The sequence below is a fragment of the Typopeltis vanoorti genome, chromosome 7, assembly GCF_054136105.1.
Source record: "Typopeltis vanoorti isolate ZY-2024b chromosome 7, IOZ_Tvanoo_1.0, whole genome shotgun sequence".
NCBI classification, from domain to species: domain Eukaryota; kingdom Metazoa; phylum Arthropoda; class Arachnida; order Uropygi; family Thelyphonidae; genus Typopeltis; species Typopeltis vanoorti.
The window spans coordinates 65113944-65128645 of record NC_143555.1 but is presented as its reverse complement, the minus strand read 5'-3'; the positions used below and the strand labels follow the sequence as shown (position 1 = coordinate 65128645).

The window sequence follows — 14702 nt, the reverse complement described above, 5'->3', positions numbered from 1 at the left end:
CCAAAATTCAAAACCTCACATTTGGCAACATTAAACTGGCATCCCTATTTATCTGCCCACATTTCTGGCTTAGCAGATCCTCCTGAAGAGCCACTACATCAGTATTACATTCAATAACCTTCCCCAGCTTCACATAATTCGAAAACAACTGAATTTCAGTGACAATGTCATTAATATAAAGGTTGAAAAGTAGTGGTCACAGCATAGAGCCCTGTGGAACTCCACTGGTAAATTTACTTTTCCCAGATATTGTCCCTCCATACACAATCCTTTGATATCTATCAGACAACCAATTGCCAATCCATTCCATCAACTTAATATCCAAACCGATATGTTGCAGCTTTAATATCAGTTTATCATGTGGTACCCTATCAAAAGCCTTTGCAAAATCAAAAATATTACAGTACAATATTACCTCAATTAACGCGGTTAATTAATCCCCCGATGTTACCGCGTATTTCAAAATTGCGTTAAACAAATCTAATAATTAATGATAAAAAGTACAACTGATCGATTACTGTACTAATATTTTGTTTTATTGGTACTGTTTTAGGAAAGATAAAAAATGAAAGCAAAGTAAATGTTTAATAAATACTTGTACCTACATTAGTTACTGCAATTTTTTTAATCAAAAGAAGTTATAAAGAGTCACTTGAACAGTTTTAGTTTTTATCAGCATAAATTCTACAACAACAAGCAAAATGACTCTCCAGACCTCGGCAAACAAGCATTCTTCAATTAACATCTGGATCCATATCCATTACTTGCTGTTTAAGCGATTCTAAACTGGGAAATATTCCATCCAGTTCTTTGACTGTTATTTCCTTTGGAACCACATCTTCACATTCCATTTGTTCGTTGTTCAATTTCAAGAAGATCGTTGTTACTGAAATCTTTTGAATTTGAATCCAATAATTCTTTAAAATCTTCTGCATCAACACCATCAAAACCGAGGTCTTCACCAATTCCACGTTGTTCACAGGATTTTGAAAACAACCTACGTCATTAGCGCATTCTGGTAGAAGGTTTTTCCAAACAGCTTTCATGCAACTAGAAGATACTTGCTCCCACGAGTCATGAATGTTCTCAATTGCGTGTTTAATGTTAAATTTTTTCCAAAATTCGTGGAGCGTAATCGCATTTTCTCCCATTGTTGTTTCTACTGCCTTTGAGAATGTCTTTTTAAGAAAATAGGCTTTGAAAGTTGTAATGACTCCCATGTCCATAGGTTGTAACAATGATGTCGTATTTGGTGGGAAAAATAAAACTTTCACATTTTCACACAGATCGTTAAGAAAATTTGGATGACCATGAGGCTAGCAGCCTTGTGGCATGAGCATGATTTTGTGGTAAATTTAAAGGTGCGTTAATCAAAACTCTTGCCACGTATATTAAGAGATTGCTGCAATTAATTTCGGCACGCTAATCAAATCCACATTAAGCAAGGGATACCTGTATATGTATTTCCTCATCAGCCACTCCTGTTATTTTATCATAAAAGCTAACAAGATTACTGAAACAAGAATGCTTCTTAACAAATCCATGCTGACCTTCAGAGATATTATTTTTATCTGCCCAGTTTTGTATATGAGTTCTTTACCACTTTTTCTAAAACCTTAACCACAGAAGTAACACAAACCAGTCTATAATTTGATGCCCCTCCATTCTCCCATCCCTTATTCAATAGCACTATCTTACCTTCCTTTGACTCCCCAGGGACTTTTCTAGTTGCAAGGCTTTCATTAAACAGCCAAGTCAAGGGAGCTGTTAGTTCTTTAGTGCACTCCTTAAGACTCATGGCAAAATTTCATCCAGAGTACTTATTAATGTAAATACATCCACTTCACTTCTAATCCATCAACCCTTTCCATCCTCTTTGCCATAAAACCCACATCCTCGGAATGAAACACTCTAATAAAGTAATCATTAAATAGCTCTACAATATAATTTGCCTTGGTCAATAGACCACCTTTTTCATCTAGCAAGATCATCCATCCACAATCATTCCTTTTTTTGTTAGCCACATACAAAAAAATTCCTTAGGGTTGTCCCTTGAATGTAGTTTTAGTGTTAGCCTCCTCTCATATTCTAATTTTACCTTCCTGACTATACTAGTCACCTTTCTTGCTTGAACTCCTCATGCAACTGTTCACTACCTCTCATTCTATATTGTATTTACTTGAATATAACGTGCCTTTGCATATATATCTTACACCCCTGATTTTACTTTATGAAAAAATAAATTAAAGTTTCGCATATACCTCATGTACAAAAAAAAAGTTTAAAACTTTAAGAATCAGATAATGAATGTTGTTATGCAAGTTGTTTCAGGTATTTTTAGAATTCAGTTGAAGGGAATCAGCATTAACTCAACAATCGTCTGCTTGCCTTTGTCATTGAGTGGCACAATATTTGTGTTAATACCACACCAATCATATGCACATCTTCATAACTGCGCTATCTCTACCAGCCTACTATTGCTGCCTAGCTATACTATCTATACCAGCCTACCATCTCACACTCTGCTTTCACTTCTTATTAGTTATTCGTGAAGGACTGTTCATAACGTATTTCAAGTCCTTTAAATTACTGGTAATTTTTGCTTGAAATATTGAGAAATGTTCCAGTTACAGTGCTGGTTTATCGTAACTCAAAGTTATGATAAACTTAAAGATCGTATGATTCTGAAATGATAAAAGGACAAGCAACAATGAAACTGTTTATTTTAATTTAATAACAGAAGACGTTTCTAAAGATTTAAATATATTGCATGATGAAGGTGAGCAGCAGACTGCATAAATAAACTGATAATTAAAATTTAAATGCATGCATTTTATAAATAATATGAACAATTATGAATTATAATGAATACTGAGGATTTAATTATAAATGTCAATTTAGTTTTTTTCCTAAAAACCTAGCTTTCAAAAATCTTGTGTATATATCATATATCGCACCATGATTTTTTATTAATTTTGGAAAAAAAGTAAGAGTTATATTCAAGTAAATATGGTACTTTTCCTAACTTCTTTTTTATCTGCAATTCTTTCTTAATCTCAGTAAGCATCCATTTTACCCTAAATTTTTTAATTTTTTTTTAACCCATGGTATACATTTTGTTACTACTGTTAACAAATGGTCCTTAACTAGCTTCCTGCACCACTAACCTCTTTACCCTGTAATTCCTACATTCATGGCACTGCCCCAAGTTGATTTCTAAAACTATTAAAATCACCTGTTGTATAATTCCACATAATTTCCTTTCTCTTAAAGACTTTCGCATTCCAGTGCACTTCCCAGATCTATACCACATGGTCACTTTCACCAGGTGGAGGCCATATGACATTTCAGTAACCATCAAATTCTCTGATGCTATAATCAAATCCAAAACTCTTGATCTTTGTGTGCCCTCTAATACATGCTGTTTAAGACACCCCCCACCCCTCAAGAATTCCAAAAACTGAATTTCCTTAATACCACAGGCTACTTAAAGGCTACTAAAAGAAAGTAGTATATCATGATGATAGACATGTGAATGAGAGTTCATTTGAGGCAGTCTGGTGCGAAATAGTGACCAACGCAACCAAATATACAGTTGGATGCTGCTATAGGCCAGGGAGTACAGGGGGAGATATTGAATTCATGCATCAGCAACTTAGTGCAATGAGTGAAGGCTTAGTGATTATTATGGGGGATTTTAATTATGGTGATATCAATTGGAAGGAGGAAATATCACGTAGCAAAAGGAAATGGAGTTCATACATCTGCTACGAGATAATTACTTGAAACAGCACGTAACTGAAGGGACACGTGGTGTGAGAGTGTTGGACCTGGTTATTGGTTCAGAGGTTATGTGCATAAGTAAGGTGACCTCGTTACCTCCAGTTGGTGAAAGCGATCATGTGGTATTGACTTGGAAGGTTGCAAAATCTGTGGATTTTTCTATTAAGAAGGGGTATGTACGAAACTACAGGTTAGGCAATTATAACAAGCTTCGGAGTGAGCTTGCAGCCATCCCATGGCAGAACATATTGCAAGGGAAAGATGTTAGCAGTGCTTGGGATAAAATCAGTGGGTATCTGAGGAAAGCAATATCAGATTGTGTCCCCATGGTCAGGAGGTCAAACAAGGCAGGCATTAGATGGATGAGCAGTAGTATCAAGCTTGAACTACAAAAAAAGAAAATGTTATGGAGAATTTACAAGGAGAAGGGCGATCAGGATACCCATGAGCAGTACAAGGCTCAAGCTAGGAAGGTTACCAGCATAGTAAGAAAAGCTAAATCAGATTATGAGAAGACCTTAGCCAAAGAGATCAAGGGTAATCCCAAAGAGTTCTTCCGCTATGTGGCAAGTAAGAGGAAGAATGACTTCGGAAGGATAACCTTAGTGGGTGCTGATGGTATTGAGGTGACAAAATCAGATGTAATAGTCGAGTTACTGAGTGATCACTTCTCAAAAGTCTATCACCCAAGTGAGGATATCTCTATACCTATAGCAATACCTAATGTGAGAATTGAAGCTAAAGAATCAGAGGTATTAAATATATTGCGAAACTTAAATGCAAACACTGCGGTAGGCTTAGATGGAATATCAGCTCGGGTGTTGCGTGAATGTGCAAATGAATTGTCAACCCCTCTTACCTGGATATTTAATTTAAGTTTGAACTCTGGTATGGTCCCTAGGGAGTGGAAGTTAGGCAAAGTGGTTCCTTTGCATAAGGGTGGCTCTAAAACTGCAGTATTGAATTACAGACCAATCACCATCTCAGGAGTAGTGGTAAAAGTATTGGAAAAGTTGGTTAAAGACAAAATTCAAGAATGGGTGGATCAGGATATGATACTCTATAGAGGCCAACATGGTTTTGTTAAAGGTAGATCCTGCCTTAGCAATCTATTAACTATCCATAATAGAATAACATCAGAGTTGGACAAAGGAACTGGCTACACAGTGGTACTTCTGGATTTTGCTAAGGCTTTTGACAGGATACCCCATAGAACACTGTTACGCAAATTGGAGCAGATGGGAATGGATATTAAATTGGTGATATGGATAGGAGAATGGCTCAGGGAGAGATACCATAAGGTGGTGTATGGAGGAGCCGAGTCCAGAATGAGGCAGGTGACCAGTGGTGTGCCTCAGGGCTCTGTGCTTGGGCCAATGTTGTTTAATTTGTATATAAATGATATAGGAAACGGCTTAAAGGGAGATATTCAGTTGTTTGCTGATGATGCAAAGTTGTGTAGTGCAATAAAAAATCAAGCTGATGTTGAAAGTTTGCAGGAGGATTTAAATAAGCTGGTAAAATGGGCAAAAGAAAATGGATGTCAGTTCAATGTGGAAAAGTGTAAAGTCTTGCATTTTGGGATTAAAAGATTACCAGCTGTGTACTACATAGATGGAAAGGTACTCCAAGAGATTGATGAGGCTAGGGACTTAGGGGTATTGGTAGATAAGGAGATGAAGTTCAGAGGACACATTGCTAAGGTGTCCAAGATTGCACATAGGATTACTTGGTTGTTGAGGAACACACTGACATCCAGAGATAAAGAGGTTATTATTCCCCTTTATAAAGCATTGATACTTCCACATTTGGATTACTGTGCTCAGGTCTGGTCACCTGGATTCCTTGGAGATGAGGAGGCTGTGGAGAGGGTTCAGAGAAGAGTGACCAAGTTGGTGAGTGATATAAAAAATGCTCCCTACATTGATAGATTGAGAGCTTGTGGATTGCAGAGATTGGCTGATAGGCGAAGAAGAGGGGATATGATAGAAACATTCAAATTACTAAAAGGTTTTTATAGGATTGATGCAGGGGAAATGTTTCAGCTGTGTGATAGTGATGGAAGAACAAGAGGTCATCTCTGGAAATTAAAGAAGAGTGTGGTTAACAAAGGTGTCAGAACAAGGTTTTTTGCCTGGAGGGTGGTGAATGAGTGGAATTCATTGCCTGACTTTGTTGTGAGCTCTTCATCTGTAAATGAATTCAAGAAGAGATATGACAGATATTGTTTTGCTAGTTTGGGTCTCCCGCGATGAGTCTACTGACTCCATGGAGATACCCGTAATAATAATAAAATAATAATACTTCCTCTGTCCAATCTATATTTTTATAATTGAAATCGCCCATAAATTCATAAGTTGAATTTATTTTTTCATAAGATATATTGTTAAACTTATTAACATATCGGTGAACTTCAGGAATCATGAAATGTTTGCAAGTGTGGGGTTCTGTGTTTGTTAAATGAATTGAGTCACAATTTATTAGCTCATGTGGTGTTTGTAAGTGGAGGTATGCCCATAATGAAAAAGTCCACAAGAATAGATCTGTGCACAGTAAGTTCAGATAAGGCTTGATCAATGCTGTACACAATGGCACCATGACATTCCTATCAAAACTTGTCAATATCCTTCTCAATATTGTGGTAATTCCCAATGTCACTCAATGCAACATGGCTCCTAAACTTAACCTGTTATCTACTAAATTTTTGAGAGGAAGAAAAAATGTCAATTTTTACATTCCCTGAACAATCTGAAATTAGCAAAGAATTTTCCAGATACATTCTAATTAAATATAATGTTATTAAATGATACCAATTTTTGCAAATATCAAAATAATGTGACTGACAATCATTAGGTGTTTATTTTAAAATGCATATCTATCTCTTAAGTTCTTTATGTGCACACAGCAAGTTATTCCAGGACTCTGGGCTGAATGGATTTTGCCAAAATTTGGTATTAGGAATCCTTAATTCCTAATGTGTCAAGCCATCTTAATTTTATTTCAGTTGAACCATTGGCAGGGAAAAAGTGAAAAATTAGTAGAGTATTTAGTGGCATTTTTGTCTTATACACTTATAGAACATATAATTTTGTTTTGCTTAATTTTTTAAATGCTACAAATGGTCCATTTGAAATTCAGCAGATTTTAATAATGACCTTAAATTTCAAATTTCATTAAATTCCATCTAGTCAGTACAAAATTATTAATGTCAGTTCAAATTGTTTTTGTCAAGAAAAATTAAATGATTGAACACATACATATCTTTATTTACATCCTACACATTAAATTCCAGCCAGCCAGAGTCAAGTTATTTCTCTGGCTGGCTGCAGATATTGCTATTAAAACACTTTTTAATAGCAATATCTGCAAGCAGGTGGTACTAAACAGATATGCTAGGCTGGTTGGCCAAGTGGTTGGTGTATCCAATCTCCAAACAACAGGCTGAAGTTTGAATCCTGCTGTTTACAAAGTGTGGGGTTTGTGATTGTCTTTAGGTGGAAGATGAATTTCATCAGCTGGTGTGAGGCCACCACTTCACCTACTGGAGGCCTAAAGTGGCTTTAAAAAGTTCCATGTTTATTCTCTAGAGCTGGGTTTCCATATTATGTAAAAAATAAAAAAGATATAAAATTAATAAAATAAGGGGAAAAATTCTTACCCTACGCACAATACTAATGTACCGAGGTTTTCATATACATAGAGTACACGGCAGTGTAGCAATTTTTTTTCTTGAACCAGTGTTAGATGCAAAAATACTTGATTAAGCATCCTCACAACACACTTTTTTTTTCATGTTTTTACTTCTAAAATCATTTGCATTAAGCATCCTCACAACACATACTTTTTTTCCTGTTTTTAGTTGTAAAATCATTTGAGATGATAAATAATAATTCATCCCTGGAATGATGGAATTTAATGAAATTTGGTATTGATAATTATTAATATAATTTGAAGAGTTAGTACAAATGTAACATATTAGTTACAAAATCAGGCCAAGAAAAATTACATTATAATATCTACTGAAAAAAAAAAAGTTCTAGGTTCAATTTTCTGAGAAATGGTGTCACTACATAAGAATTCTATCACAAAATTCTCTACTTTTGCAACTGTCTACAATCATTTCCATATTTTTTTTTAATTTGCAACACATACCAAACTGAAAATAAGCTCATCACTACTGGATTACTTAGCTTCCTTTTCTATGTTTTAAAAAAAATAGTTTTTGCAAAAAAAAAGTGAAAGATTATCTACTATTAACTTTTCACACTATAAATGGAAATTTAAGCAATAAGTATCTATTTCCTTAGAAAACAAGAAATAGAAAACGTAAACTAAAAGAAGTTCTTTATTAGACAATAAAAATTCTTTAAATATTAGTATGTTAATCATAAGTTTATGTACGTGACAATAAAAAATAGCTAAATTTAAGTTGCAAATTGAATTTTAGTATTTTTTATTTGTTTTCTAATAAAAAATAAATTTTGTTTTATCAACAAATCAAATCAATGTGCATACCTGTGTAATGAAATATACTTAATGCATTATGTTACACAAACACAAAATGACACCATTATGGAAAAAAAAATCTATATAATTATCTTGTCAATAATTAATTCCCCTGTATACATTTTAAAATTCAAGTAATTATTAATTAGAACAGTAAAATTATAAAAATACACAAATAACACAGTTATAGTGGCTGAAATCAAAACAATAATTATTCAATGTTCAATGAACTCATGAGAACATTATATAGCAATTTTTTTTCTTTGTGTTTTCTCGTATGAAAACAAGTCTTCTATAAAAAAAATATGAAATTATGAAATTGACCTAAAGCTGTGTGATAATAAGCTTATCATAAAAAAGCTCAATTAAATTACTGATAATTATTAATAGACATTCAAGGTAAAGATTTTTTTGCTATAGAAGTAATTTTTTCATGGAGAAATAAAAATCTACCTACATAAAACATTCTTTAATGTGGCATCTCCACAAATTTCTAAGAAATCCCGAGACAACCTTTCACATTCCAGTTCTTCTTTATTTTTCATGTGCTTTCTTTTGATGAGGGGTATATCCAGTGTTTGAGTGGCAGTATTAATGCAGATTTTTGCAGGATGCAATTCATTGCCATTCAGGGCAGTAAGATTATTAGAATCATTCTTTGATGTATCCATAGTATTTTGATTATGGTCAACCTTTACATGGTTGCTCTGAGTGTTATCTTCACTGATATCCAGAGAAGATTCAAGAAAAGTAGGAGGAGAGTCACTGGTAGCTGCATTATTGCTTGAATTTGATGAATGAGAAGGTGTTTCACTAGCATCATCATTATTGTCCTGAAAATCAGCAACAGGTGTAGCTGTAGGAGAGGTGATTGAATTCTGACTAGGTAGGGATGGTTCTGAGTTAGATTCACCTGTGGTTTTACAGGATGATGTAATACTGTTGGAATACTTGTGAGTTGGAGCCTGTTCATCAGACTGTTTATCTTTCACTGAATCACTATTGGCACATTTATCTTCTATGGAGGATATTTGTTGTATTCTTGACTGTAATGGTGCTTGGTCACGAAGACAATCTGAGTGAAATATGACTGTTGGACCATGTTGCCTGATATTATGCATCTGCTCCCATGATACTGGAGTAATCCTTCCTTCTTCATTGCTTTCTTGAAAACTCGTGGCAAGAGTTGTAAGATCTATAGAAGAGGCAGATGTATGGAAAATTCTTCGATAATTTCCATCAAACCCCTGTCTTCCCAATTTCCTCTCACTTCGATAGGACATATAAGAATTTTTCGGGTAAACCCTATAAATAACAAGAAATTTATTCATTAATTTATACAGAATATGAATATACAGATGCAGATATATAATTTTTTGTGAATTAAACATGCACAAAACCATTTTAATACTGCACACACCTAACTTTACATTAGATGTATTATTAAAATAACACAATCATGTAACATAAAAAAATAGCAAAATCTAGCACTGAGTCACTTGATATAAAATTTAAACTGAATCTCACTAATTTCAAATAAAACAAATTTAAAGCTATAAAAATTAACAGAAATAAAATGACTAACAGGGTGTAAGTTGCCATGTTAGTTGTACACTTTCTTTGAAATGATGTGTCAACTGAGTAGGCACGACAGATACAAACCAGAAAAACATATATTACTAGTCAACTGGAAGCCATGTGGTAGCTGTCTTTGTTTAGAAGTGATAGCTTCAGACTACTGTGGCACTTCTTGAGAAATTCCTCTGCAGCTTCAATGAGAGTGTTTACTCTCAACCAATAAAAACTGACCTATGACGTCACACCTGCTTCATGGCTGGCCATGGACAAACAGGTTTGTGAATCAGCTAAGCAACCCACAGCTTGAGGGCAAATATACCTGACAAGGGCAAGTCCTTGTTAGTTACATATGAAGAGGAAAGGGGAGGACAGATGATGATAATGGGTGACTGCTATTTTGCAAATAAACACCAACACATGTTTCTTCTTTTTAAACTTATTTTACAAAGAACAGAAGTTTTGTAACTTATGAATATTTTCATAAGCTTAAAAAAACAGAATAAATAACTTGAATCTATTCCAGCATTATAAGTCAATCTAAATATCTGTGTAACTTTTACATAATAGGAATATTATTTCCTACAGCTATCTTGCATCATCAAATAAACTTTGCTTAAACTTTATTCTTCATATTAAATATAACTATTAGAAAAAAAAACAACTAAGAGGGAAAAAAATTTCATATGTGCAGAGCTAATAAAAGTAAGAAAACTAAGTGTCTTTCCAGTTGAACACACACAAGGTGTTTTCTACAAAAATGTGCATACCAAAGCATTCATGGTGAAATGTTAAAATGCTTCTTCAGGATTAAAATAAATATAAGCTTCCATGGCAAAAGGAATTTCACTACAGCAAATCTTCCCACATGACTGATATGTCTGATGAATAGTATTCTAACAACAATACTTTGTTGTTACAGTAAGAGTACAGTGTATATATATATATATATATATATATATATATCAATAATATTAAAACAGGGTGGCCCGGGGGGGGAGGGGGGACCATGGCATAAGAAAAGTGGATTCTGGAAACAGAACTTTAATATAGAAACAATATGATAAACTGTTTTTTTTTTTTTAAGTTAAGCCCCAACAAGTGCAAATAAAATTTTATGCATTCATTGATATATAGCTTACGGTATTATATGTATAGAAGAAATTATATCCGTAATTATTTTACAGCAGTTGTTGAATATTTATATTACTCAACCAGTATCTAATCAATAGCTTAATACTTTATTAGAAATTAATAAAGTATTTTTTTTACTTTTAAATTGTTCAAAATAAAAAGTTTTTTAATTTTTTTATTTTGAACAATAAATATTTAAAGAGTAAAAAAATTATTCAAGTTTGTAACCTATCACAGGTGTTAAAAAACAAAAATACTGGTTAATTATCAAAATCTATTAGGAAGGTTGTTGCTGGAGGAAAGTGTAATGAGTGATGCAAACAAGACATCAGTGGAAGTCAAAGATGATGCAAACGAGCAGGGGAGTGGACTGGGTGAGAATGAGTTGGCTGTGAATGGAAAAGAAAATGTGAGAACAAGAATGCAAGTTGGACAGAAAAACAGGGTGGGCCAGGGGGACATGGCATAAGAAGAGTGGATTCTTATGCCATGAATTATGGCATAAGAATATTATGTGAATGGTCAGAGTAAGAATGGAATGGCTAGGAAGACATGGAGGGGGGGGGGGGGGAATTGAGTCTAGAAGGCTATGTGGGGTATGAGATGAATAAACAGGAGCAGTGAGTAGAAGTCCTAGACAGAGGGAAAGCATGACTAGTCCTGGCTATTTATTAATGCCAGGAATGTCGAGCAAAATTGTTAATAATGAAGAAACAAGAAGTCCTGAAAGAAGGGAAAAGAAGAATAGGAATGGGATGGTCGCCTTTTGGAAAACTGAAGAGTTTTTAAACAGCAAAATAAAGCCTGAGAACAGAACAAGACTGTTCAACCAATGTGTATTGCAGTTATGACATACAGAGCAGAAACATGGCCAATCAAAAAGGAAATAATAAATAAAATGCAAAAAACAGAACAAAGAATGGAAAGATGTTCTGCTAAACATAAGACAAAAAGGTAAAATCAAAAATGAAGAAATAACAGCTAAAACAAAATTTTTAGATATTAGAGAAAATATACTTCAAAAGAAATGAAAATGGGTGGGACACATCACAAGACTCAAGGACAATAGATGGACAAAAGTTATACTGGAGTGATAGCCATATGAAGGTAAAAGATCAGCAGGAAGATTGAAAGAAGATGGTCAGATGATATAAGGAAGACAATTGGAACCTCTCTAGTACCAACAAGCTCAGGACAGAAACAGGTGGAGAGAGAGAGTTGGGAGATACTTAAAGTAAGAAGAGGCTATAAAAAGGGTTAAAAAGGAGAAAAAAGAAAGAGTGTCAGAAATAAGGGAGATGAAATTATTGCACTGATTGAGTTTATGTGCCCAAAAATAGTTGGAATAAGTATTGAGATTATTAATGAGAATGACTTCTTGACAGGAATAGAAATGGAAGGATATGGTGTTTTTCATGAAGATAAGGAGGCAATAAGGGAGGGGGGGAATACTGCTGATAATAGCAAGGGAATTATGCCCATGCATGGTTGAGATAGAAGGAGAAAAAAAAAGGCAGTGGTTTTGAAGCAGTATAGTTTGAAGTAGAGATTGATAGAATGCGATATTTGGTGGAGTATTGCTACAGGCCAGATAATGTAGAAGGTGAAGACAAAGAAATGTATAGACAACTTGGTTCTTAGTGAGCAAGCAAAGCATGATCATGATGGGTGATTTTAACTACGGCAATATTGACTGAAATGAAAAGTAGCACCAGGGAATACTCAGAATTAATTTCTTGATTTCTTATGGTACGATAATCTTAAGTAGTACACAAAAGAGGACACAAGAAGGTTAAGAGTCTTAGATCTGGTTATATCATCAGAGGAGGTGACTGTGAATGGAGTGTCTAATCTTCCCCTGGTTGGAGAGTGATTGAAGTGATCACATGGGTTACAGCCAGTCACATGTGAATGTCTATAAAAAAGAGATATGTAAAACTACAAGGCTGGTGGTTATGGAAAATTAGGAAAGAATTGGAAGCTATAGTATGGAAAGAGAAGTTGAGTGGGAAGGATAAAGATGCTGTGTGGACAATGATCAAGAGCCATTTAACAGCAGCAATGTCAGAATGTACTGCAAAGGTGAAAAAGCTAAACAAGGTAAGAGTGATGCCAAGAAATAATAGTCTTCGTTTAATCCTTTATCCAAGTGTAAGCAAACAAAGTTTGCTCGTGAAGTAACATCACGACTAGGCAACTTGTACATGGAGGCTAATGACTTCACATCACTTGCCTTAGTATCCCATAATGCAAAGCACATTTCCTTACAGACATGTAAGGACACATGTTTGTTAATTTGTTTGCTTATACTTCGATAAAAAAATTAAACCAATAATTTCTTGGCATCTTTAATTTATAGTATAACCAAGTGGAAAACTTTCAACAAATATTTGTCTTGCGACAGGGCAAGTCCCAAAGGAAGGTTGGGAAAAATTATTTCCCTTCACAAAGCTTTGGTTTTATTATCACCTCCTCCTCCTTGGAACTGTGTTAAACTTTAGTGTGCCTTAGTGGTAGGCAAGAACCTGTTCTGTGGTAAGACCTCCTTAATGATGATCTTTATTGCAGTCATCTCATCAGTGGGAGTTAGACTTGTGGGAAACAGTAATCATAATGACAGAAGTTATATTCAAGTGTCTTGAACCTAAGATTCGAAATCACTTTAACTGCAACATTCACATCTGATCAAATACACATTCCGCAATAAGCCTCACAACTCCATAGAAGTCCTGGATTACGATGATCATACATCCACATATAAGTAATAAAATGGTGTATCTGCAAACCTGTGCTTACAGATAAACTACTTTATATATCTCATATATCTTGTGAACTTCCATCCTAATGACAGATGATTTTGGTGAATGATCACAAAATCAGATAATTTGTTTAAAGGATGAAGTCAGGCAGAGCCTGTGAAAATAATGGAATTATTATTGTTATTAGTATTATTATGTGACACCTCCAGGGAGTGCAAAGACTCATTGAGGGAGAGTGTGCCAACAGTATCGAACGATTGAACCTTTTCCAACTACTAACCGTGCTCAAACTTGCTTAACTTTTTGAGTGAGCCATTAGTACCAATCGACCAACCTTTATTCAGGATTTTATGAGATCTAAATAAACTGATAATACTGTATTGTGGATATATCATTTATTCTTATGTATTATGGGAAACAACCACAAAAGATTGAAGATGACTTCACTAAATGCTTCCCTGACTCAGAAAAATGGTTAATCAATGTTTTGTTTTGAGTCCGTTTTTTTCTAAGGTTTGGTTCTTTTTATATAAAAAAAAAAACAAAAAAAAAAACATTTTTTTTAGTAATATTGAGTGTCCATAAGTCATTCTGAAAAGTGTTTAGCTTTGATTGTCTTCAAAACTTTAGTACAGTTTTTAATTCCTATAGAATACTCATTTTTATCCTGCTCAACACTAAGTGGCAATCCCTTATTTCCCATTCAATGTACAGTCTTGTATCCAGGACCAATCTGAAGACATCACCCAAAATGTGACTGAAATTTTTTGTTTCGCATGTGTGTGTACTCTCCATCTATGACATGAATAATGATCAGTCACAGTCATGAATAAAATCTAGCAGGTATACTTACTGTAAAATATTATTATTAGTTTAATTTTCTCTCTAAATTATTTTAAAACATTTCAAATATGTCTGGGATTCACTAGCCACTCTGCTGTTTAG

At 34.3% G+C, this 14702-nt stretch overlaps 1 protein-coding gene across 1 annotated transcript in view; it reads right to left on the bottom strand.

The window, feature by feature from the left end:
• The window catches only part of LOC150104736 (uncharacterized), a 252990-nt gene that overhangs the window by 38137 nt on the left and 200151 nt on the right, over positions 1 to 14702 (bottom strand). Inside the window, exon 7 of the mRNA XM_090395619.1 lies at positions 8747 to 9594. Coding sequence (XP_090251745.1) covers positions 8747 to 9594 — 848 coding nt within the window. The remainder of the gene's footprint in view (positions 1 to 8746; positions 9595 to 14702) is intronic.